The sequence below is a fragment of the Salmo trutta genome, chromosome 22 (genome assembly GCF_901001165.1).
Source record: "Salmo trutta chromosome 22, fSalTru1.1, whole genome shotgun sequence".
Taxonomy (NCBI): domain Eukaryota; kingdom Metazoa; phylum Chordata; class Actinopteri; order Salmoniformes; family Salmonidae; genus Salmo; species Salmo trutta.
The window spans coordinates 20118942-20145859 of record NC_042978.1 but is presented as its reverse complement, the minus strand read 5'-3'; the positions used below and the strand labels follow the sequence as shown (position 1 = coordinate 20145859).

Here is a 26918-nt window from a genome sequence, read left to right as displayed (position 1 = left end):
TGCCTTGACCAAGGCCTGATTTCTCATCTAAATGGGCTCAGATAGCACAGAAGAAAACCAAGAGTTAGATCTATCTTTGATGCTGTATTGTTTAAAATGGGCATGCTAATATGCTAGAGGAATAAACATGGAGGATACATGTTCTAGGGCCAACTCAGGGTCAGGAATACAGGAGACAGTGGCTAAAATCAGAGGTGAACATGTCATGTAAAACCCCTTTTTAAAATGTCTCTTTAATTAAACGTTTTAAAGTTCGTTATGGGTGTAGTGCCATTCACTGCAAGCCTTTCAGATTTTAAAGATGAGAGACTAACCACAGTCTGGGTGGAGTAGCTAGTAAACAACTGAAGTGTCATGTAAAGTGAGATGGGAAATTAAACACAGAAGTGCCATCAGTTAAATTATTGGTGTGTTATAGAGGGGTTATTCATGATATGAGAATACTGTCTGTATCAAAGATGGTTTGTTATGGACTTTAACAATGTATGATATAACAGCCCCTAACAGTATCAACATTGACTGTTAATTAGGTCTAAACATTTAGATCATGACTAAATGAAGAATTGAAAATGCAACAGAGTAGAAGTGGTACCTATAGATATAGGATGAGTGTGTGTGTGTGTGTGTGTGTGTGTGTATCTGTGTGTGTGTGTGTGTGTGTGTCTGTATCTGTGTGTGTGTCTGTGTCCTCTTAAGTCTGTGGCAGAGCAGTTCTTGTTTCGCTCTGGGTCTGTGGGAGTATGAGGAAGTACGTTTGAACGCTTTGAATGTTAAAGTCTTCTAGGTGGCTGTTCTGTCTGTGTGACTGTGTGTGCTGGAGACTTCCTGACTGTGATGGTCGTGCTGTGAAGGGCTAGTGTGGGATTACCGACACACACAGTCTGGACTTTGAACACCTGGTCCAGGACCGTGGGAGAAGAGGGGCACACGCACCGCCGGCACGATGGTAACACACCACACACATACCTAGACTATTGCAGACACTCCTCACTAGGACTCGTCTACCTTCTCCATCTACTGTATATGCTGAGCACAGGCAGCTGGTGCCACCTCAATTGGGGAGGACGGTTCATAGTAATGTCTGGAATAGAATTCATGGAATAGCTTTGACACATCAAGCAAATGATTTCCTTGTGTTTAAAACCATTCCATTCATTTCATTCCAGTCATTATTATGAGCCATTATGAGCCATCCTCCCCTCAACAGCCTCCTGTGTTGGTTTCCTCTATCTCACAGACTTTCTGAAGAACATGGCCTTATATGTTAGGTTAAGGTCACTTGACTCAGCTGTACAGTGGGCTCTCACATTAAGCCTGGATACTGGCACTTATCACACTCTGGAGCCTGGCAACAGCTGACTTAGAACCAACGGGGAAGCACAGTGATGTTCAGTGTGTGTTCATTTTATGTCCAGATGATGAAAGGAAATTAGATAACTGTTATGTTCTATCACTCTTGTCAACAACAATTATACAACAAAGTGCTGCAGAACAGGAGGTAGTGGACATCAAGTAGTAGAGACTCTTAACTCCTTAAATGGAGAACATGCTGTCCTTTCCTCTTTTGATTGACAAGCCCTGCTAGTATCCACTCAGGTTATAGTGAGTGTTTCTAGTCAAGAGGGATAGAAGCATTGATTGAATCCTATGTCCTCACATTTGTGTAAGAATGTGCTGTACACTATGGGGTAGTTAATAAAACTTCTCTGCTGCTGCTACAACCTGTTTTTTCCTAACCAGAGATTGTATTCTCATGACGTTAACAAGACATGTGAGAGAAAGTACATGTAGGTATGACAATACTGATCAAAAGCATTAAAAAGAGTCCTATCAAATGTGAAAACCAGCAGTCGAGGGGACTATTGTTCCTGAGGAGCTGGGTAAGGTCTAACCCTTGCTCTTTCTTTTCCTACTAGCACTGAGTTTGCTGATAACTTCTTTATTGAGGAAAAATGTACTTACTACGATATGTGATATGTTGTTGTCTCAAGTATTCACCCCCTTGGCATTTTTCCTATTTTGTTGCCTTACAACCTGAAATTAAAATGGATTTTTGATGGGTTTGTATAATTTTATTTACACAACATGCCTACCACTTTGAAGGTGCAAAATATTTTTTTTTGTGAAACAAACAAGAAATAACACAAAAACAAACAGAAAACTTCAGCGTGTATAACTATTCACCCCCCCAAAGTCAATACATTGTAGAGACCCCTTTTGCAGCAATTACAGCTGCAAGTCTCTTGGTGTATATCTCTATAAGCTTGGCACATCTAGCCACTGGAATTTTTGCCCATTCTTCAAGGCAAAACTGCTCCAGCTCCTTTAAGTTGGATGGGTTCCGCTGGTGTACAGCAATCTTTAAGTCATACCACAGATTCTCAATTGGCTTGAGGTCTGGGCTTTGACTAGGCCATTCCAAGACATTTAAATGTTTCCCCTTAAACCACTCTAGTGTTGCTTTAGCAGTATGGTTAGGGTCATTGTCCTGCTGGAAGGTGAACCTCTGTCCCAGTCTCAAATCTCTGGAAGACTGAAACAGGTTTCCCTCAAGAATTTCCCTGTATTTAGCACCATCCATCATTCCTTCAGTTCTGACTAGTTGTCATTGTCATGACTAGTTTCATTGTGGCAATGAAAAACATTGCCACAACATGATGCTGCCACCACCATGCTTCACTGTGGGGATGGTGTTCTCAGGGTGATGAGGTGTTGGGTTTGCGTCAGACATAGCGTTTTCCTTGATGGCCAAAAAGCTCAATTTTAGTTTCATCTGACTAATTCCATATGTTTGGGGAGTCTCCCACATGCCCTTTGGCGAACACCAAACATGTTTGCTTATTTTTTTCTGGCCACTCTTTCATAAAGCCCAGCTTGGTGGAGTGTACGGCTTAAAGTGGTCTTATGGACAGATACCCAAATCTCCACTGTGGAGCTTTGCAGCTCCTTCAGGGTTATCTTTGGTCTCTTTGTTGCCTCTCTGATTAATGCCCTCCTTGCCTGGTCTGTGAGTTTTGGTGTGCGGCCCTCTCTTGGCAGGTTTGTTGTGGTGCCATATTCTTTCAATTATTTAATAATGGAATTAATGTTGCACCGTGGGATGTTCAAAGTTTCTGATATTTTTTTATATCCCAACCCTGATCTGTACTTCTCCACAACTTTGTCCCTGACCTGTTTGGAGAGCTCCTTGGTCTTCATGGTGCCGCTTGCTTGGTGGTGCCCCTTGCTTAATGGTGTTGCAGACTCTGGGGCCTTTCAGAACAGGTGTATATATACTGAGATCATGTGACAGATCATGTGACACTTAGATTGCACACAGGTGGACTTTATTTAACTAATTATGTGACTTCTGAAGGTAATTGGTTGCACCAGATCTTATTTAGGGGCTTCATAGCAAAGGGGGTGAATACATATGCATGCACCACTTTTCTGTTTGTTATTCTTTTACATTTTTTGAAACAAGTAATTTTTTTCATTTCACTTCCCCAATTTGGACTATTTTGTGTCTGCCCATTACATGAAATCCAAATAAAAATCAGTTTAAATTACAGGTTGTAATGCAACAAAATAGGAAAAACGCCAAGAGGGTGAATACTTTCGCAAGGCACTGTAGCTCTCTTAAAATCAATGCACTAACGGCAGGTCGCTCTGGATTAAAATGGAAATGGAAGGGTGAACTGTTTAAAGAAGTTCTGTAGTATTGTCTGGAATTGAAGAGCAGCAGTGACGTGTTGACAAGTGCAGAGGGTTTCACAAGATGTAGTGGTGAGGCGTGAGAAGGGAAGTGCAGCAGCCCTGACAGAGAGAAACAGGGGCCTGTAGTTTCTAGCACAATACTTGCTCCTCGCACAGACTCCCAAGCACAGATCCGGCCCCTTGCTGGATGCGCAAACACACAAAAGATTTTCTAAGATAGCTGAGAAGCTTACATTAAGATTTCTTTCATTGCTAGATTGATTTTGGATGCATTGTCACAACTTTTTTCTGCAACAGGCTGACACAGTAGTGAGTGAGTCACAACAGTGATGACAGATGGAATGAACTACAGTAGTGAGTGAGTCACAACAGTGATGACAGATGGAATGAACTACAGTAGTGAGTGAGTCACAACAGTGATGACAGATGGAATGAACTACAGTAGTTCTCTCTGAGCACACAAAGCATCTCCCAGGTCTGACACTACACAGCAGCAAGTGGGCTATTTTAACATAGCACTGGATCAACAGTCACATCAGCAGTTAGCTATTTAAAGCAGTCAGAACCTTGGTTTCACCCAGCTGAGGCCATTTCTGTGTGCTGAGCAGAATACTTATGGATGTGATCTGAAATGTGTGACAAACAAACAGCCTTAGTCAGGTTGTTCACCTGAAAAGTGGAGATGCAAAACAAAACAGATATTCAATTACCGGCCCTCAAGGACTGAAGTACTGCTTGTTTTCTTACAGTATCTAATGTTCATGGTAGCTTATTTGTAATTGAATATCATTGATTGATTGGCCAGAGAGTTGACTGACTCACTGGGGTTGGAATATACATTTGTATTAGAACCTCCTCCTCCAAAGTTATCACTAGCTGGTTGAGAGAGTTGGAACTCAGACCACAGTAATCATGTTAGACCTATTTTCAGGATCCACCACACATCAAAACAACACAGCGTTGGGAACCCAAACAAGGCTAAGATCATATCATACAGTTTAATACAACATCGTTGGCCAAACCTGGTTCAACTCAACTCTTTATGTGGTGATAGGGAAGTCAGGAAACTCTCTGCACGATGTGGTGGACGTCATCATCGTATTGAAGGCATCGGAATGGGAGGGGAGCAGAAAATTAAAAGATAATCTTTTTTTTTGCAGTTACTTAAAAATGCACTACATTCATTTTGAGTAAAGAAATCACCAAACCATGGCCCAATCAAAGATTTGTATAACTAACCCAAGATAGACCACAGGATCTCAGTTCCAATGGGAGCAAATAAATCATAGTGGGCAGAATAAGCAAGGACGTGGGCAGAGCCAAGCAAGAGCTAGTGAGATTCTATTGGTGTGTTCTAGCAAGTATTTGCATATTTCAGTTAGGGAACGCCTACTCTGTGAAGTGTGTGTGCAATAACTCAATTCGCCCTTGCACTCCTTCTAAACAATGCAGTTGTTTGAAACTTTGGCAACGGGCAAAGTCTACAAAACTTAGTCTACTCTGTTCATAACAGATTCTAGTTTTGGAAACAGAAAACTGTATCGAGATCAAATGTTTTATCAATGAGAAAATTGGCAGAATGTCGGCCAGAATCCATTTCGCTCCATCTTCTCCCACTGCCTGCCACTGGGCTTCCTCTCACCAGTGAGTGGAAACGCAAACCAGATGCTTCACATTGCTACATCCTGTGAAATATCTGTCTCATTGCTCTATCTGTGGTCCAATGGTATACTTTAAACGGAGTCCCCTCCCATTCCACAGACTCCTATAGGTAGCATATTCAACATAGACCACAACTACTGGTTATCACTGTCGTAGATCAGAGTGGGAAAGAGTACTTTACAGAGATGGCCAAATTGGCATATGCTCACCTCATCTACAGAGCGTTGCCTGGTAACTGTCCTCAGCTTCCTGTACTGATAACCACAGTTAGTCACATTGTTAATGACACAGTTACACACAGAGAGACCCTGCTGCTGAGAAACTTCTCTCTGATGTCTGCTGGTGCACTTGCCTTCCAATTACAGTAGGCCCGTGCTTCTTCTGGTTTTCTATACCCCTCCTGTTTGTAGATACCCTCTCATAATGTTCTGTAGCTCACATTAAGTATGAACTAGGTCATCTATAGATCTACCTCTGCTTTTCTCTCCGCCTCAATTACAAATAAAAAGGGTGTGCATTCCCCAACCCTGACCGTTCTCTCCTGCAGGGCAGTAAGTATCACTGGCAGAGTCAGAATGTCAAGCAGAGTGGTGTGGACGACATGGTGCTACTGTCCAAGATCAGCGAAGACGCCATCGTGGAGAACCTGAAGAAGAGATACATGGATGACTACATCTTCGTATCCTGTTTCATTGTCTGTTAGGGACCTTCCTTCATCACTTCTCACAAATGTCTCTTCAGCAAAAATACAGCAGGGAAGTACACTGTGGAGACACGACCTGCCCCTCACACACTCTCAGACTGATGTATTTATAGGCATACACACATACACACATACACACAAACAAAAAACTGTTACAAAGGGCTTTTAAACCATTTGAGAATTGAGATCATTGAGGTCATTCCTCTGGTCCATAGCATTAGGTCCTTCCATTCTATATCATGGGTGAGCGCAGCTGATGTTTGTACTCACACAGTAGCAATAACAAACATACATACCATCCTTGCCTCATCCCCCTACCACACATATGTACTCACTCAACTTCTTCACATGCGCAGACACACATGAATGTATGCAATAATAGGACTGCACTGTTCCTCTTTTGGATGCACTTTATGACTCAACAGCACACTTCCGTGTTTTAGTACATATTTTACTGCACATTCAGGACTTACTTCATTCTTTGTGTGAAAAAAAGCATTATATTTGTGTGTGTAATCCAGTCCGGATGAAACTAATGTATGGTTTGGGATATTTATCTTTTTGAAAAGTTTACATAATCAACAATTTCGCTGTGATTGTTTCAATATCATATTCTGTGATTTCACCAGAAACACCCTACCTATTCCTTAACTGTCATGTGCAGACCTATATTGGCTCTGTGTTGATATCCGTGAACCCGTTCAAACAGATGCCCTACTTCACTGACCGGGAAATTGAACTCTACCAAGGGGCTGTGAGTAAACCATCCTATTGTTCAACATATACTTTGGTCTTTATACTGTATTCCCATTCACTTCCTTGTTTACCTTCATAGTTGTATATTAAACTCCCTCTCTCTCTCTCTCTCTCTCTCTCTCCCTCTCATTTCTCTCTCTCTCTCTCTCTCTCTCTCTCTCCCTCTCATTTCTCTCTCTCTCTCTCTCTCTCTCTCTCACCCTCTCATTTCTCTCTCTCTCTCTCTCGTTTTTCTGTCCATCTTTCTCCATGTAAAGGCCCAGTATGAAAACCCTCCCCACATCTACGCCCTGACTGATAACATGTACAGGAACATGATGATTGATCAGGAGAACCAGTGTGTGATTATCAGGTGTGTTATTATACCAGTGTCATAACTGCTATCTCTTTCTGCTGGCAGGCAGTATGTAGTCCCAGTTCTTCTCTGTGCTTCTCTCTGACGCCTTCTCATGTGCGTCATTCTACCCAAAAACCTTTACTCTCACTGCTTTTCTCAGAACTAACAAAGAACCAAAGCTCAATCAGTGTGTCATTTCCTTTCTAACTACACTGAACAGAAATATAAATGCAACATGCAACAATTTAAAAGATTTTTCTCAGTTACAGTTCATATAAGGAAATCAGTCAATCAAAATAAATTCATTAGGCCCCGATCGATGGACTTCACATGACTGGGAATACAGATATGCATCTGTTGTTCACAGATACCTTAACAAAAAGGTAGGGGCATGGATCAGAAAACCACTATTTGTCTCATGCAGCGTGACACATCTCCTTCGCATAGAGTTGATCAGGATGTTGATTGTGGCCTGTGGAATGTTGTCCCACTGCTCTTCAATGGCTGTGTGAAGTTGCTGGATATTGTCGGGAACTGGAACACGTTGTCGTACACGTCGATCCAGATCATCCCAAACATTTTCAATGGGTGACATGTCTGGTGAGTATGCAGGCCATGGAAGAACTGGGACATTTTCAGCTTCCAGGAATTGTGTAGATCCTTGAGACATGGAGCTGTGCATTATCATGGTGAAACATGAGGTGATTGCGGCGGATGTGCAGAAATTCTTTGGTTGTGCAAACCCACAGTTTCATCAGCTGTCCGGGTGGCTGGTCTCAGACTATTCCGCAGGTGAAGAAGCCTGATGTGGAGGTCCCGGGCTGGCATGGTTACACGTGGTCGTTGGTTATGAGGCCAGTGGGACGTACTTTATATTTTTTATTTTTTAGATTTTTTTGATTATTTATTGAATATTCGAAACATACAATATACTTGCAGTGAAGCCGCTCAACAACTACATCATACCAGTCATCCAACAGACTCCCATTCAGAGCGACACACAGAAGCATCCAGGGTCAATGCCCTGCTCAAGGGCATGTTGACCGATCTACCATCAGGCCAAACAACGTGAACCCGAACCCTCCAAGATCCCTCCACAGTTCCCCAATAGCTGTCCCTCAACCATTTGAGACCCTTCCCACAGTCCCCCCCCCCCCCAGGAAGAAAAAACAAAATAAAAAATACAATTCATTCCATTCCCCACCCCCAAGAACCCCCCAATGCACCAACAACCAAGAGAATGAACTAAAGAGAAAAAAGGAAAAGACAGAAGAAAACAGCAAACAACATTGCAAAAACATTTAAATAATAATACATTTAAAACAAAGGACATCAAGGACAACTGAAATCATAACAGCAATGCCAACTGTATATGTTTGTGTGCATGTCTGGCACTATTACATGTCTGTGTGTGTTCTTGTATGTGTTTATTTGAATGAGAGTGTGTGTATATATATGCATGTGTACAAACACCGGCACGGCATCAGCCTCAGGCAAACCGGCATTAGTTGTAAAAACACTGCCACTTAGTGTCATTCAAATGTACCTTTTATTATGATTTATTTTGACTTCTTTTTTTATTTATTTGTTTTACTTTTATCTTTGACCATCATTCTATCTCTCACACCGCAACTCCACTCCCACTTGTCTCCAATTCCACATACCAACCCTCAGCTTCCCTCAGCCCATCCCATCTATCTCTGCTGGCCACCCACTTCGGCTTTCTACGCAACACGTATCTTTCAACTATACTGTGATGTTTAATGTGCAATTTCAATCTATCTAATCGAATAGAATCCACAGATTGCGAGTTGAAGATAAATACTTTTACTAAGAGTATTACTATATTAGTAATTGAGTGACCCTGTCTCTCGAGATCTCCTAACAGTACTATTTCTAGGGTCAATTTTAGATCAATGCTATGCATTTTCAGCCATTCCTGAACCTGAGACCAGAAACAGGCTACCTGAGGGCAATACCAAAATAAATGGTCTATTGATTCTGTATCCTCACAACAAAATCTGCAGAGCTTCGATGATTTTATGCCCCAAATATTCAACATTTTGTTGGTGGCAAGAATTCTATATAATAATTTTAGCTGAAAAGCACGAAGTCTTGAATCTTGCGTTGTTTTATATATAAACTCATACACCCTGTACCACGGAATCGGTACATCAAAATGTTGTAATCTGTATGGCACAGTTGTCAACATCCTGGTCCTCAAATGAAACTGGTATACTTTCCTATTTATGCTATTTCTATTCCTCTGCCAGTTTTGATCCTTTATATTGGGCATGCAGACCAGTTCCCTACCTCCTCCCGCTGCCACCCGCCTCCTCCATTTTTAAAAATAGAATTCGGAGAATCATAGATGACTCCGTCTTCAGTAACGAGTTTCTGCAAATTATTTTTGTTAGGGTTCCTGTATTGGAGATTCAGGAAGAATTTGTGCATTTTTCTCCATATTCCATCCAGTTTGCTTTATTTTTGTAATAGATTACATTAGATCGTTCTTGAATAAGTTCCTCAAGTTCTTTTTGTTTTTCCTCTAACTTGTATCTCTGTAGTATCGTTTTTATTGCTATCTACCTGTACTATTAGTTCATGGATTTCTCTTGTTAGTCTTGTCTCTTTAGCCAGAAACTGCTTTTTTATTATTGATGAATATTGAATTGATTGACCCCTGAAGGTACATTTAAAGGTATCCCAAACAATAAGGGGATTTGCTGAACCTATATTATACTGAAACAATTCAGTTATAAATTATTTTGTCTTTGTTAAAAATAAGTTGTCCTCCAGTAAACTTTGATTAAATTTCCAATATCCCCGTCCACGTGGAAAATCTATAAGAGTTATGTGAATGCCAATTAGATGATGATCCGATCGCATTCTGTCTCCTATTAAAACCTTTTTAACCTTTGATGCAAGAGAGAAAGAGATAAGAAAGTAGTCAAGATGACTAGCTTGATTAAGTCTCCTCCATGTATATCTCACTAGGTCGGGGTTTTTTAGTCTCCAAATATCCACTATTTCTAATGTGTCCATAATATTTGTGATTTCCTTAATGGCACGGTGATGATAGTTTGTAGAGTGATTACCTTTACGGTCCATTGAGGTACTTAACACTGTGTTATAGTCTCATACCATAATGATTAGATAATTTGTTGCCTGTAAGTTCAATAAATTGGTATAAATATTTTTGAAGAAGTGTGGTTCATCCTGATTTGGACCATATACAGTGAGGGAAAAAAGTATTTGATCCCCTGCTGATTTTGTACGTTTGCCCACTGACAAAGAAATGATCAGTCTATAATTTTAATGGTAGGTTTATTTGACAGTAAGAGACAGAATAACAACAAAAAAATCCAGAAAAACGCATGCCAAAAATGTTATAAATTGATTTGCATTTTAATGAGGGAAATAAGTATTTCAGAAAGATTTCTGGCTCCCAGGTGTCTTTTATACAGGTAACGAGCTGAGATTAGGAGCACACTCTTAAAGGGAGTGCTCCTAATCTCAGTTTGTTACCTGTATAAAAGACACCTGTCCACAGAAGCAATCAATCAATCAGATTCCAAACTCTCCACCATGGCCAAGACCAAAGAGCTCTCCAAGGATGTCAGGGACAAGCTTGTAGACCTACACAAGGCTGGAATGGGCCATCAGGCCAAACAACGTGAACCCGAACCCTCCAAGATCCCTCCACAGTTCCCCAATAGCTGTCCCTCAACCATTTGAGACCCTTCCCACAGTCCCCCCCCCCCCCAGGAAGAAAAAACAAAATAAAAAATACAATTCATTCCATTCCCCACCCCCAAGAACCCCCCAATGCACCAACAACCAAGAGAATGAACTAAAGAGAAAAAAGGAAAAGACAGAAGAAAACAGCAAACAACATTGCAAAAACATTTAAATAATAATACATTTAAAACAAAGGACATCAAGGACAACTGAAATCATAACAGCAATGCCAACTGTATATGTTTGTGTGCATGTCTGGCACTATTACATGTCTGTGTGTGTTCTTGTATGTGTTTATTTGAATGAGAGTGTGTGTATATATATGCATGTGTACAAACACCGGCACGGCATCAGCCTCAGGCAAACCGGCATTAGTTGTAAAAACACTGCCACTTAGTGTCATTCAAATGTACCTTTTATTATGATTTATTTTGACTTCTTTTTTTATTTATTTGTTTTACTTTTATCTTTGACCATCATTCTATCTCTCACACCGCAACTCCACTCCCACTTGTCTCCAATTCCACATACCAACCCTCAGCTTCCCTCAGCCCATCCCATCTATCTCTGCTGGCCACCCACTTCGGCTTTCTACGCAACACGTATCTTTCAACTATACTGTGATGTTTAATGTGCAATTTCAATCTATCTAATCGAATAGAATCCACAGATTGCGAGTTGAAGATAAATACTTTTACTAAGAGTATTACTATATTAGTAATTGAGTGACCCTGTCTCTCGAGATCTCCTAACAGTACTATTTCTAGGGTCAATTTTAGATCAATGCTATGCATTTTCAGCCATTCCTGAACCTGAGACCAGAAACAGGCTACCTGAGGGCAATACCAAAATAAATGGTCTATTGATTCTGTATCCTCACAACAAAATCTGCAGAGCTTCGATGATTTTATGCCCCAAATATTCAACATTTTGTTGGTGGCAAGAATTCTATATAATAATTTTAGCTGAAAAGCACGAAGTCTTGAATCTTGCGTTGTTTTATATATAAACTCATACACCCTGTACCACGGAATCGGTACATCAAAATGTTGTAATCTGTATGGCACAGTTGTCAACATCCTGGTCCTCAAATGAAACTGGTATACTTTCCTATTTATGCTATTTCTATTCCTCTGCCAGTTTTGATCCTTTATATTGGGCATGCAGACCAGTTCCCTACCTCCTCCCGCTGCCACCCACCTCCTCCATTTTTAAAAATAGAATTCGGAGAATCATAGATGACTCCGTCTTCAGTAACGAGTTTCTGCAAATTATTTTTGTTAGGGTTCCTGTATTGGAGATTCAGGAAGAATTTGTGCATTTTTCTCCATATTCCATCCAGTTTGCTTTATTTTTGTAATAGATTACATTAGATCGTTCTTGAATAAGTTCCTCAAGTTCTTTTTGTTTTTCCTCTAACTTGTATCTCTGTAGTATCGTTTTTATTGCTATCTACCTGTACTATTAGTTCATGGATTTCTCTTGTTAGTCTTGTCTCTTTAGCCAGAAACTGCTTTTTTATTATTGATGAATATTGAATTGATTGACCCCTGAAGGTACATTTAAAGGTATCCCAAACAATAAGGGGATTTGCTGAACCTATATTATACTGAAACAATTCAGTTATAAATTATTTTGTCTTTGTTAAAAATAAGTTGTCCTCCAGTAAACTTTGATTAAATTTCCAATATCTCCGTCCACGTGGAAAATCTATAAGAGTTATGTGAATGCCAATTAGATGATGATCCGATCGCATTCTGTCTCCTATTAAAACCTTTTTAACCTTTGATGCAAGAGAGAAAGAGATAAGAAAGTAGTCAAGATGACTAGCTTGATTAAGTCTCCTCCATGTATATCTCACTAGGTCGGGGTTTTTTAGTCTCCAAATATCCACTATTTCTAATGTGTCCATAATATTTGTGATTTCCTTAATGGCACGGTGATGATAGTTTGTAGAGTGATTACCTTTACGGTCCATTGAGGTACTTAACACTGTGTTATAGTCTCATACCATAATGATTAGATAATTTGTTGCCTGTAAGTTCAATAAATTGGTATAAATATTTTTGAAGAAGTGTGGTTCATCCTGATTTGGACCATATACAGTGAGGGAAAAAAGTATTTGATCCCCTGCTGATTTTGTACGTTTGCCCACTGACAAAGAAATGATCAGTCTATAATTTTAATGGTAGGTTTATTTGACAGTAAGAGACAGAATAACAACAAAAAAATCCAGAAAAACGCATGCCAAAAATGTTATAAATTGATTTGCATTTTAATGAGGGAAATAAGTATTTCAGAAAGATTTCTGGCTCCCAGGTGTCTTTTATACAGGTAACGAGCTGAGATTAGGAGCACACTCTTAAAGGGAGTGCTCCTAATCTCAGTTTGTTACCTGTATAAAAGACACCTGTCCACAGAAGCAATCAATCAATCAGATTCCAAACTCTCCACCATGGCCAAGACCAAAGAGCTCTCCAAGGATGTCAGGGACAAGATTGTAGACCTACACAAGGCTGGAATGGGCTACAAGACCATCGCCAAGCAGCTTGGTGAGAAACACAAAAGAACTGTCAATCTCCAATCTCCAGCTCCATGCAAGATCTCACCTCGTGGAGTTGCAATGATCATGAGAACGGTGAGGAATCAGCCCAGAACTACACGGGAGGATCTTGTCAATGATTTCAAGGCAGCTGGGACCATAGTCACCAAGAAAACAATTGGTAACACACTACGCCGTAAAAGACTGAAATCCTGCAGTGCCCGCAAGGTCCCCCTGCTCAAGAAAGCACATATACATGCCCGTCTGAAGTTTGCCAATGGACATCTGAATGATTCAGAGGACAACTGGGTGAACGTGTTGTGGTCAGATGAGACCAAAATGGAGGTCTTTGGCATCAACTCAACTCGTCATGTTTGGAGGAGGAGGAATGCTGCCTATGACCCCAAGAACACCATCCCCACCGTCAAACATGGAGGTAGAAACATTATGCTTTGGGGGTGTTTTTCTGCTAAGGGGACAGGACAACTACACCGCATCAAAGGGACGATGGACGGGGCCATGTACCGTCAAATCTTGGGAGAGAACCTCCTTCCCTCAGCCAGGGTATTGAAAATGGGTCATGGATGGGTATTCCAGCATGACAATGACCCAAAACACACGGCCAAGGCAACAAAGGAGTGGCTCAAGAAGAAGCACATTAAGGTCTATGAGTGGCCTAGCCAGTCTCCAGACCTTAATCCCATAGAAAATCTGTGGAGGGAGCTGAAAGTTCGAGTTGCCAAACGTCAGCCTCGAAACCTTAATGACTTGGAGAAGATATGCAAAGAGGAGTGGGACAAAATCCCTCGTGAGATGTGTGCAAACCTGGTGGTCAACTACAAGAAACATCTGACCTCTGTGATTGCCAACAAGGGTTTTACCACCAAGTACTAAGTCTTGTTTTGCAGAGGGGTCAAATACTTATTTCCCTCATTAAAATGCAAATCAATTTATACAATTTTTAACATGCGTTTTTCTGGATTTTTTTGTTGTTATTCTGTCTCTCACTGTTCAAATAAACCTACCATTAAAATTACAGACTGATAATTTCTTTGTCAGTGGGCAAAGATACAAAATCAGCAGGGGATCAAATACTTTTTTCCCTCACTGTAAATGAATGAGCCAAATCTTTTTTTTGTCCACTTTCATTTTCAACAATTTTGTTAATTAATATCATCACACCCTTTGAGTTCCTTTGTCCATGACAGAAAATTATTTCACCACCCCATTCCTTTTCCCACTCAACTTCATCTAAGGATGTAGAGTGAGTTTCCTGTAAACAGTATATGTTAAACAGTGGGACATACTGCCAAATTCTGTAAAACAACATTGGAGGCGGCTTATGATAGAGAAATTAACATTAAATTCTCTGGCAACAGCTCTGGTGGACATTCCTGTAGTCAGCATACCATTTGCACGCTCCTTCAAAACTTGAGACATCTGTGGCATTGTGTTGTGTATTAAAACTGCACATTTTAGAGAGGCCTTTTATTGTCCCCAGCACAAGGTGCACCTGTGTAATGATCATGCTGTTTAATCAGCTTCTTGATATTCCACACCTGTCAGGTGGATGGATTATCTTGGCAAAGGAGAAATGCTCACAAACAGGGATGTAAACAAATTTGTGCACAGAATTTGAAAGAAATAAGCTTTATGTGCATATGGAACATTTCTGGGATATTTTAGTTCAGGTCATGAAACATGGGACCAACAATTTACATGTTGTGTTTATATTTTTGTTTAGTATAAAAGAAACAGAAACTCATGTGCAACCATAGATCACCTTCACAACAAGTTTCACAAAAAGGTTTTTGATACAGTGTAAATTAGAGGGTTATCATTAATATGGCTGTATGTTTTGTGTGTGTTGTGCCAGTGGGGAGAGTGGAGCTGGGAAGACTGTGGCTGCAAAATACATTATGGGTTACATCTCCAAAGTATCAGGAGGAGGTGATAAAGTGCAGGTATTACCTTCTGTTATTACTATTACTACTATTACCATTAGCATTACTATTACTACTATTACCATTAGCATTACTGTTACTACTATTACCATTACCATTACTATTACTACTATTAGCATTGCCATTACTATTACTACTATTGCCATTACTATTACTACTATTACCATTACTATTACTATTATTGCCATTACTATTACTACTATTACCATTACCATTACTATACTATTACCATTACTATTATTACTATTACCATTACTATTACTATTATTACCATTGCCATTACTATTACTACTATTACCATTACTATTACTACTATTACCATTACCATTACTATTATTACTATTACCATTACTATTACTATTATTACCATTACCATTACTATTACTACTATTACTATTAGCATTGCCATTACTATTACTACTATTACCATTACTATTACTACTATTACCATTACTATTACTACTATTACCATTACTCTTACTACTATTACCATTACTATTACTATTATTACCATTACCATTACTACTATTACCATTACCATTACTATTATTACCATTACCATTTCTACTATTACTATTAGCATTGCCATTACTATTACTACTATTACCATTACCATTACTATTACTACTATTACATTACTATTACTACTATTACCATTACCATTACTAATGACTGTGAAGGAAACTGAAGTGCTGTGTTGTGATGTTTCTCTGTATGTGTCTCTCAGCATGTGAAGGACATCATCCTCCAGTCCAATCCTCTATTGGAGGCCTTCGGCAATGCCAAGACTGTCCGCAACAACAACTCCAGTCGCTTTGTGAGTGATACGTACAGCAATCAGCCTCCCTTCATCTTGTTCTTCCTCCTCCTCTCTAGACACTGTGTGTGGGCTAATAAAGTAAGACTGATACTGTAAACTGATCATTTCTGTTAGTTCTGTGCTAACTATTCTTATAGACAATACACTGTGCACAGAGGCTGTTGTTTTTCCTGTGCTCTACTAGAGGTGATCTGCATTCTGCAGACTATATACCCACAGCAGCAGTATGCAACAGCCACCTTTCACCCTCTCCCCTTTCCCTACTGCTGAGATCCTGAGATGTTAGCCTCAACTCCTAACCACATCCACATGCAACAGTGCAGGCTTTGTAGCTGAGTGCATGTCACCTCTGGGGTTTCCTGCCTCTGAGGTGCCCAGCTGTGTGTACTGTAGGCCTCTATTACAGAAGAACAACACAGTGAGATGAAAGAGCTTGAGAAGACTGAGCTGAGGTGAAATCCTGGGTGGGGTCAACAGCTGTGTAGTAATGTAAATATCTTATTTTGTGGTACATCTTGTGGTACAGAGCAGTAGTACATCTCGTGTCACTGCTCTGACAATTCCATTCCACCAATACATAGGGCCACATACCCATTCCCATTTAAATATGAGTCATTTACAGACACTCTTATCCAGAGCTACTTACAGGAGCAATTAGGGTATAGTGCCCTGATCAAGGGAACATGTACAGATTTTTCCCCTAGTCCGTTCAGGGCTTCGAAACAGCGCTCTTTCGGTTACTGGCCCAACGTTCTTAACCACTAGGCTACCTGCCCCCCGGACCACAACCACAAAGTCAGAATAATGAACCATGTCGAATTTGAGTGATAGGTTTTTGTGTGTGTTCTGATCTAACAGGGTAAGTACTTTGAGATCCAGTTTAGCAGAGGAGGAGAGCCGGACGGTGGTAAAATCTCCAACTTCCTCCTTGAGAAGTCGAGGGTGGTGAGCCAGAACGAGAACGAGAGGAACTTCCACATCTACTACCAGGTCAGTCAGGCCCCGAACTAGGCCAGCAGTAATTTAACAACCCACAATGACAATGTGTTTGACTTTCTCACCCTACAGCACAGATTTAACGGTTCTGTAGGGTTTCATAATTGGGTGTGAATTGTTGATGTGTAATTCATGTGCTGTAACTTTCAATTGTGTTTTGTCTGAACTGTTGTATTTAGCTAATAGAGGGAACCAACCCCCAGCAGAAAGAAGCCCTGGGCATCATGACTCCAGAATACTACTACTACCTGAACCAGTCTGGGACATACAAAGTGGACGGAACCAATGACAGCAAGGACTTTCAGGAGACAATGGTACCGCCATCAGTGCTAAAAACAGAGTACACATTTTTTTTCTTTATTGAGACATCACAGAAGCGCTGGGAGCAAATTGACACTCATATTTATATTCATAATACAGGCTTATATTAGCTAAATATACTGTTCTATTGTGTATTCCCGGTCCTTGTGTGTTGTCAGGGCCAGCAGTAAAGGCGCTCTGTACAGGACCATAGACATCAGTGTTTTGTTTTGTCCACAGGAAGCCATGAATGTGATTGGGATCCCAGAGGCCTACCAGGCTCAGGGGCTGCAGATCATAACAGGAATCCTGCACCTTGGAAACATCAGCTTCATAGAGGCAGGCAACTATGGGCAGGTGGAGAGCACTGACTGTGAGTGGGAGAAGACAAACATGCCTAATACACACACATGCACATGAACACATGCTCACAGAGCTCCACATGAACACATGCACACAGAGCTCCAAATGAACACATGCACACAGAGCTCCACATGAACACATGCACACAGAGCTCCACATGAACACATGCACACAGAGCTCCACATGCACACATGCACACAGAGCTCCACATGAACACATGCACACAGAGCTCCACATGAACACATGCACACAGAGCTCCACATGCACACATGCACACAGAGCTCCACATGAACACATGCACACAGAGCTCCACATGAACACATGCACACAGAGCTCCACATGAACACATACACACAGAGCTCAACATGCACACATACACACAGAGCTCCACATGAACACATGCTCACAGAGCTCCACATGAACACATGCACACAGAGCTCCACATGAACACATGCACACAGAGCTCCACATGAACACATGCACACAGAGCTCCACATGAACACATGCACACAGAGCTCCACATGCACAAGTAAGCATCAATGCAACTGTCCCCATAAGGTGAAAAAACATTAGAGGGATAGTCACCAAAACACACTTTTGCCATAATGAAAGCAGGAATTCATTTATTTTGCTCAGGTGTTCTGTTTGTTCTGTATGTTTTTCCTCCCTCCCAGTGCTTGCCTTCCCTGCCTATCTGCTTGGCGTTGACCCAACGCGTCTGCAAGACAAACTGACAAGCAGAAAGATGGACTCAAAGTGGGGTGGGAAATCTGAGTCCATTGATGTAACACTCAACCAAGAACAAGCCACCTATACCCGAGATGCCCTGGCAAAGGCCCTCTACACACGACTCTTTGATTACCTGGTGGAGGTCAGGGACAACTAAACTCAGCAAAAAAAAGAAACATCCTCTCACTGTCAACTGCGTTTATTTTCAGCAAACTTAACATGTGTAAATATTTGTGTGAACATAACAAGATTCCACAACTGAGACATAAACTGAACAAGTTCCACAGACATGTGACTAACAGATGGAATAATGTGTCCCTGAACAAAGGAGGGGTCAAAATCAAAAGTAACAGTCAGTATCTGGTGTGGCCACCAGCTGCATTAAGTACTGCAGTGCATCTCCTCCTCATGGACTGCACCAGATTTGCCAGTTCTTGCTGTGAGATGTTACCCCACTCTTCCGCCAAGGCACCTGCAAGTTCCCGGACATTTCTGGGGGAATGGCCCCTAGCCCTCACCCTCCGATCCAACAGGTCCCAGACGTGCTCAATGTGATTGAGATCCGGGCTCTTCGCTGGCCATGGCAGAACACTGACATTCCTGTCTTGCAGGAATTCACGCAAAGAACGAGCAGTATGGCTGGTGGCATTGTCATGCTGGAGGGTCATGTCAGGATGAGCCTGCAGGAAGGGTACCACATGAGGGAGGAGGATGTCTTCCCTGTAACGCACAGCGTTGAGATTGCCTGCAATGACAACAAGCTCAGTCTGATGATGCTGTGACACACCGCCCCAGACCCTGACGAACCCTCCACCTCCAAATCGATCCCGCTCCAGAGTATAGGCCTCAGTGTAACGCTCATTCCTTCGACAATAAGCGCGAATCTGACCATCACCCCTGGTGAGACAAAACCGCGACTCGTCAGTGAAGAGCACTTTTTGCTGTCCTGTCTGGTCCAGCGACGGTGGGTTTGTGCCCATAGGCGATGTTGTTGCCGGTGATGTCTGGTGAGGACCTGCCTTGCAATAGGCCTGCAGGCCCTCAGTCCAGCCTCTCTCAGCCTATTGCCTATCAGACAGTCTGAGCACTGATGGAGGGATTGTGCGTTCCTGGTGTAACTCGGGCAGTTGTTGTTGCCATCCTGTACCAGTCTCGCAGGTGTGATGTTCGGATGTACTGATCCTGTGCAGGTGTTGTTACACGTGGTCTGCCACTGCGAGGACGATCAGTTGTCTATCCTGTCTCCCTGCAGCGCTGTCTTAGGCATCTCACAGTACAGACATTGCAATTTATTGCCCTGGCCACATCTGCAGTCCTCATGCCTCTTTGCAGCATGCCTAAGGCACGTTCACGCAGATGAGCTGGGACCCCGGGCATCTTTCTTTCTGTGTTTTTCAGAGTCAGTAGAAAGGCCTCTTTAGTGTCCTAAGTTTTCATAACTGTGACCTTAATTACTTACCTTCTGTTAGCTGTTCGTGTCTTAACGACAGTTCCACAGGTCGATGTTCATTAATTGTTTATGAACAATTCATTGAACAAGCATGGGAAACAGTGTTTAAACCCTTTACAATGAAGATCTGTGAAGTTATTTGGATTTTTATGAATTATCTTTGGAAGACAGGGTCCTGAAAAAGGGACGTTTCTTTTTTTGCTGAGTTTACTATACACTGCAACGATACACACACAGACACAAATACAGTAATGGTGACACGTCCATTTCATACTAATTAACTCTCCTCTCTCTTCCTCTCCTATTGCCAGGCAATAAACAAAGCCATACAGAAACCTCATGAAGAATACAGTATAGGAGTACTTGACATATATGGCTTTGAGATATTTCAGGTGAATGGTATATTAAATACAAAGACATGTCCATCTCTGAACTCTGATGGGATAATAAGACCAGACATAGCTATGTGGTAACATTGTCTTCAACCTGGATGTGTGCTTTCTGACAGAGGAATGGGTTTGAGCAGTTCTGCATCAACTTTGTTAACGAGAAGCTACAGCAGATATTTATTGAGCTGACACTGAAGGCTGAACAGGTACAAACCACTCTCAAACATCAACACTTTTCATTTCCTTTACGAGGTGTCTTGGATGTTGTGAGAATTATATTGGCATTGTCTATCTCGCTATGTTTCTCCCAGGAGGAGTATGTTCAGGAAGGCATCAAGTGGAAACCAATCGAGTATTTCAACAACAAGGTTGTGTGTGACCTCATCGAGAATAAGTTGGTGAGCCCAAAATGACAATATCTCAATGCAATTTCCACAAATGTGTCTTTATTCTGCTTGTGGCTACCACGCTACATGTCTAACAATCCCTTCCAGAACCCGCCAGGCATCATGAGTGTGCTGGATGATGTGTGTGCCACCATGTATGCCAAGGGTGAGGGGGCAGATGGCACCCTGCTCCAGAAGCTCTCGGCGGTGGTGGGCACTCACGAACACTTCAACAGCTGGAACTCTGGCTTTGTCATCCACCACTACGCAGGCAAGGTGGGTACCAGGAGAGGACAAGCCTTCTCACGCTCAAAACACATAGAAGTAGACACTTCTAGGCTGAGGTAGAAAGGAATGTTCCATCAATGGGAAGTGGGTAGGTAGACATGTGGGTGCAGGAAGTGTGAAGGTCGGTGTGAATGTTGATATTTACACATGATGTCTCATGTCACCTCAGGTCTCCTACGAAATAAACGGTTTCTGTGAGAGAAACCGGGACGTGCTTTTTACTGACCTCATTGAACTCATGCAGAGCAGTGAACAGTACGTATGCCTCTATCTTTACCTTAACAGACACGTGTCTCAAAACAACCAAGGCTTGAAAATAATGTGGGTGGGATCAATGAAATGTGGTCCTCCGTCTTGTTCCCACAGTGACTTCATCCGCAGCCTCTTCCCTGAAAACCTCAACACAGACAAGAAGAGCAGGCCCACCACTGCTAGCTGTAAGATCAAGGTAACTGTCCCCACTCTACTGCCAGCACAGTGGAACAGTACACCCATAGGTTTGAGGTTATTAGTAGCTACCTGGTGGTACATCTATCTCTTATGTTCTCTCTGCAGAAACAAGCCAATGATCTGGTGAACACGTTGATGAAGTGCACCCCCCACTATATCCGATGTATCAAACCCAATGAGACTAAGAGACCCAAGGACTGGGAGGAGAGCCGGTGTGTCCCTATTACACCCCCCAACAGACACCAAATATCCAATAGCAGAACATTCAGAGAATTCAGCAGGGAGTTATGACGGTATAGTTTGGAACATTAGAATTGGAACATTAGAATAAAGGAGATGATTAAACTATGTGTGTGTTTAGGGCCAAGCACCAGGTGGAGTACCTTGGGCTGCGGGAGAACATCCGTGTACGTCGAGCCGGCTACGCCTATCGCAGAGTCTTCAATAAGTTCCTACAGAGGTGAGTCTTACTTACTCTTAGGTGTGTGTCCTTCAGTGTCTGCTTTGTGCCCTCTCAGTGTGTGTGTGTGTGTGTGTGTGCGGGGGGGGGGGGTAGTTATGTCCTCCCCAGTGCCTGACCCTCTGTGTGTGGCCTGCAGGTATGCCATCCTGACGGCAGAGACGTGGCCGTGCTGGCAGGGGGGAGAGCAGCAGGGGGTCCTGCATCTCCTCCGCTCTGTCAACATGGACACAGATCAGTACCAGATGGGGCGCTCCAAGGTCTTCGTCAAGGCCCCAGAGTCGGTAGGGGCCCACATAGGTCTCCCTAAGAAAAGTGCTGTTCTTTTATCTCAATGGGTCGTCCCGGTTTACATGAATATATGAAATGTATTTCAAAAAAGGTGTGAGGTATTCATCTATATACTGTAAAATGGTTTCTTTGATCAAAGCATTCCCTCTCCCCTCCGTCTCTCCTAGCTCTTCCTATTGGAGGAGATGCGGGAGAGGAAATTCGACATGTTCGCCAGGACCATCCAGAAGGCCTGGAGGAAGTACATCGCCAGGAGGAAATATGAACAGATGAGGGAGGAGGGTAAGTGTGTCAATGATCCTAGAGAGGTGTGTGGGGATGAAACAAGGAAGAAATATGAATATACATTAATCAATGTAAATACAGAAATATGAATATACACAAATCAATGTAAATACAGAAAATGAATATACAGCAATGAATATGTCCTTGAAGGGTCTTACTTAAAATGACCATGAACTCCCCTCTCTCGCATGTTGTCCGCAGCCTCGGACATCCTGTACAACTCTAAGGAGAGGAGGAGGAACAGCATCAACAGGAACTTTGTAGGAGACTACCTGGGACTGGATCAGAGGCCTGAGCTCAGACAGTTCCTGGCCAAGAGGGAGCGAGTCGACTTTGCAGACTCTGTCAACAAGTTTGACCGCAGGTTCAATGTGAGTCTACCTGTCCCTCCCCTACAGAGCGGTGAGGAAAAGAGAGCCAATGCCGGGGTTAACTACACAACATGGGGTTAACTTCTTCCATCTTCCATTTACACCCACTCATTCTCACTCTTATTCTTTCTCTCCCCCTTCCATTTTCTCTCTCCAGTCCATCAAGAGGGACCTGATTCTGTCTCCCAAGGGTATCTACCTGATAGGCAGAGAGAAGGTGAAGAAGGGGCCAGAGAAGGGACAGATAAAGGAGGTGTTAAAACGGAAGCTGGAGTTTGAGAGCATCCACTCTGTCTCGCTCAGGTAAAGGGTTTTTCTCCCTGCTAGACTTAGAATAGCATATACCAGTCCAGTGTGATGTATTTCCAGGCAGTACCATTGGGAACTTTTGTTGTCAGCGTTGTCATTAATAAACAGGAATTGATCACACAGGATATGGAAAAAAAAGAACTTTGCTATATCCGCCTACTGTGTGTGACACTTCTTGTCTTCTATCAACGGCAATCGCTCAAACCTTTCCATTTCTGCCTTTCTCCCTCTCCCTGTAGTATGAGACAGGATGATTTCTTCATCGTGCATGAGGCTCAGTATGACAGTCTGCTGGAGTCCAACTTCAAGACTGAGTTCCTCAGCCTGCTCTGTAAGCGCTATGAAGAGGCGACCAAGAACAAGCTGTCTCTCTCCTTCAACGACAGGTAGGACTACACACATACTGGATAGGAACAGCCTTGCTATATGACTCTCTATGTGTGGTCTCCATAGTTTAGTTGATCGAGTTAACTTTGGATGAAAGCATTTGGTAAAATGGATCATATCATTCATGTCCACTGTTGTGGCTCTCTATAGACTGGAGTTCCGGGTGAAGAAGGAGGGCTGGGGTGGAGGGGGCACCCGTGTTGTGGTGTTCCAGAGGGGACAGGGAGACCTGGCAGAGATCAAACCAGCTGGAAAGACTCTCACCATCAACGTGGGAGATGGCCTGCCAAAGACCTCCAGTGAGTAGCAGGAACAGAAAGAATCACATACCGAAGTGGAAAAGAGACATAGATATAGTAGATCATGTATAGAATACTAGGTCTGACTCAATAATATGTCATAGTTTAAAACTCTGTTTATTTTGTCAGAGCCCACCAAGAAGGGATCTCCACAGAACCATGGAGGAGGCAGGAGTCAGCCTCCCAGCAGAGGTAAACTTATTATTTGGTCCAGATATGTTCCTACGTCATTGGCAGGCCTCACTCCATGAACATGGACTTGCAGTGCTTACTATGAACTGTACCACCACTGTGATAATTATGTTGAGATATTAGAGGTCTTAGTGTATGAATGGTATACAATTTGTCTTGTGTTTTGATGGTATCTGTGTTCCTCTTCTTTGACTAGGGCACCAGAATGGTGCACCCAGAGGTAGAGGTGCTCCACCGCCCCAGCAGCCAGAGCATACCTACTCCATCCCCCAGAAACGGAACCGGCCCCCCAGCGCCGCCCTCCCCAAACTGGGCTCCCTGAATACAAGACGAGGCTCGGCTCAGACTCAGCAGGGGAACCTGGACTTCCTCAACGTGCCTGACCAGGGCGTGTCTGGGTGAGCTGAATAAACTGAGCACACAGTGGGTATTCCCAAAATATACTATCTGCAGTGAAGGGTTGGAGTTGGGCTCTCATCTCTCTCATCCCCCTCTCTCTCTCGCTCTCTCTCTCTCTCTCATCCCCCTCTCTCGCTCAACTCTCTCATCCCTCTCTCTCTCTCTCTCTCTCTCTCTCTCTCTCTCACTCTCATCTCTCTCTCTCTCTCTCTCTCATCTCTCTCATCCCCCTCTCTCTCTCTCATCTCTCTCATCCCTCTCTCTCTCTCTCATCCCGCTCTCTCTCTCTCTCTCTCATCCCCCTCTCTCTTTCTCTCTCTCTCACCCCCCCCCCCCTCTCTCTCTCATCCCCCCCCCCCCTCTCTCTCATCCCCGCTCTCTCTCTCTCCTCTCTCTCTCTCTCTCTCATCTCTCTCTCTCTCTCTCATCTCTCTCATCCCTCTCTCTCTCTCTCTCTCTTCATCTCCCCCCCTCTCTCTCTCTCTCTATCTCATCCCCCCTCTCTCTCTCTCTCTCATCCCCCTCTCTCTCTCTATCTCTCTCTCTCTCTCTCTCTCTCTCTCTTCATCTCTCTCATCCCTCTCTCTCTCTCTCTCTCTCTCTCTCTAGTGTCTCTCTCATCCCTCTCTCTCTCTCATCCCCCTCTCTCTCTCTCTCTCACCCCCCCTCTCTCTCACTCTCTCATCCCCCCTCTCTCTCACCCCCCCCCTCTCTCTCTCTCATCCCCCTTCTCTCTCCTCTCTCTCTCATCCCCCTCTCTCTCTCTCTCATCCTCCCCTCTCTCTCCCTCTCTCATCCCCCCCTCTCTCTCTCCAGAATGCAGAGGAAGAGGAGTATCAGCAGCCAGCGGCCCCCCCCGGCCCCGTCCAGCCGGCCCAAGGCCCAGCCACGCCCCACCGGCCCGCGTTGCCGGGCGCTGTACCAGTATGCTGGCCAGGACACAGACGAGCTTAGCTTCGACACCAATGATATCATCGACCTGCTCAATGAAGGTGAGGAACACGTAGGGAAGGAATAGAATAGTACTCAATTCTCTATTTGTTAAAAACCTGTGTCCATCTCAACAACGGAAAAGGGTGTGAAGAAAGAGGCAGAAGAGACTAGAGAACTTGTTTGATGCTTGGCACTACTACACCAGTGCTGTTATGCTTTAAGTGCTGATCCCGAATAAGCTCACAGCATCAATTCATGCTCAGACCTGTATTGGATGAATTCTAAGACTGTACTGTGTATGGAGTCCACAGCTGTCCATATCTCTGTGTTCCCCTGCAGATGCATCAGGCTGGTGGAGAGGCAGGTTTTGTGGCAAGGAAGGACTCTTCCCTGGGAACTATGTGGAGAAGATCTGATTACTGCCTGTCCTGTGGCCCAACAAACTATGTATACAACAGACATGACTATCCACTGTAAAGCAACGGTGAATTGCATGTAAGCCTAACAGTAATTACAAGAGATATCTGATTTACAAGCGTATCAACAGAATCATCATGTTGACACCAGTTCTTTATAATATCTGCACAACAATATAAGTAAGATGCATGTTGGAAAGCTAGCTGAAACCCGGAACCGTGACTTTCTTTTTCCAGTTTCACAAAAGAGGACAGCTTTGAGGTGCTAACTCAAAATCGGACGCAATGATTTTATGCATATCATTAAAAAAATTGCTTTGTGAGAACCGTGTAACAAATGTAATGCTATCAAGTGTAGAAAAAAAAGCATCCCAGAAATTTAAAGGGGCAATCAACAGTTTCTACATCCATTTTTTGGACTAATAAATGAATGATATGCACCCATTGATTCCTGAAAAAAATGACTTATAAATGCCTCATGAGCTTAGTTCAACTGTCATACCCCATCAGATCCCAAAATGTAAGCTTGTTTAACCCCAATGTTTGGAAACAAAGAAAATGCAAACAAACACTATACAGCCTCAAAATACGGTTAAAACGATCATTTTGCTATCTTGGATGGTCATTCCTTGCACCCATAGTTCTGTCTATGAATTGGAGTGATTACATTTCTCCAGCCTGATCCGTCAGCTTTTTACTGAACCAGGGGTGTGGAGGCTGCGTTGATAGTCTACTTATGATTGCTGCTTTAAGCAACCACTGGGAGGTACCGCTGCACCATTTCCTTGTCTTCAATTCTTGCAAGTCAATGTGCACTGAGCATAAAGTTTGACTGGTGTATGATAATATGCATGGTTATTTTATGTTATAAACTTGTAATTACAAATAATAGTTCTGCTATGTTGAATTCATTACAAAACTAGTTTATGTGTTGTAAAATTTGAATTTCTATTTTTGTGAAGTGGCAGTGGTCATAATAAAGACAATTATTATAGATACAGAAA

The 26918-nt window shown here is 42.7% G+C and overlaps 1 protein-coding gene across 1 annotated transcript; it reads left to right on the top strand.

Annotated features, from left to right (window-relative positions):
- The first annotated feature begins 730 nt into the window (after window positions 1-730).
- Window positions 731-26918, top strand: myo1f (myosin IF). Its single transcript, XM_029707139.1, has 28 exons — window positions 731-946; window positions 5906-6037; window positions 6726-6815; window positions 7075-7169; window positions 15314-15401; window positions 16129-16218; window positions 17080-17211; window positions 17397-17531; window positions 17758-17890; window positions 18555-18751; window positions 20371-20451; window positions 20568-20654; window positions 20760-20846; window positions 20943-21110; window positions 21292-21377; window positions 21489-21570; window positions 21678-21784; window positions 21934-22032; window positions 22172-22316; window positions 22491-22605; window positions 22810-22979; window positions 23137-23282; window positions 23528-23674; window positions 23826-23974; window positions 24104-24166; window positions 24363-24564; window positions 25382-25557; window positions 25838-26918. Exons 1-28 carry the CDS (start codon window positions 944-946, stop codon window positions 25912-25914), a joined length of 3282 nt encoding a protein of 1093 aa, XP_029562999.1. The 5' UTR covers window positions 731-943; the 3' UTR covers window positions 25915-26918.

Bases quoted from the DNA above. Each gene is read 5' to 3' on its own strand.
- myo1f (XM_029707139.1), top strand. The intron at 22,980-23,136 runs GTGAGTCTACCT...TTCTCTCTCCAG, and splicing joins AGTTTGACCGCAGGTTCAAT to TCCATCAAGAGGGACCTGAT. The intron at 23,975-24,103 runs GTGAGTAGCAGG...TTATTTTGTCAG, and splicing joins TGGCCTGCCAAAGACCTCCA to AGCCCACCAAGAAGGGATCT.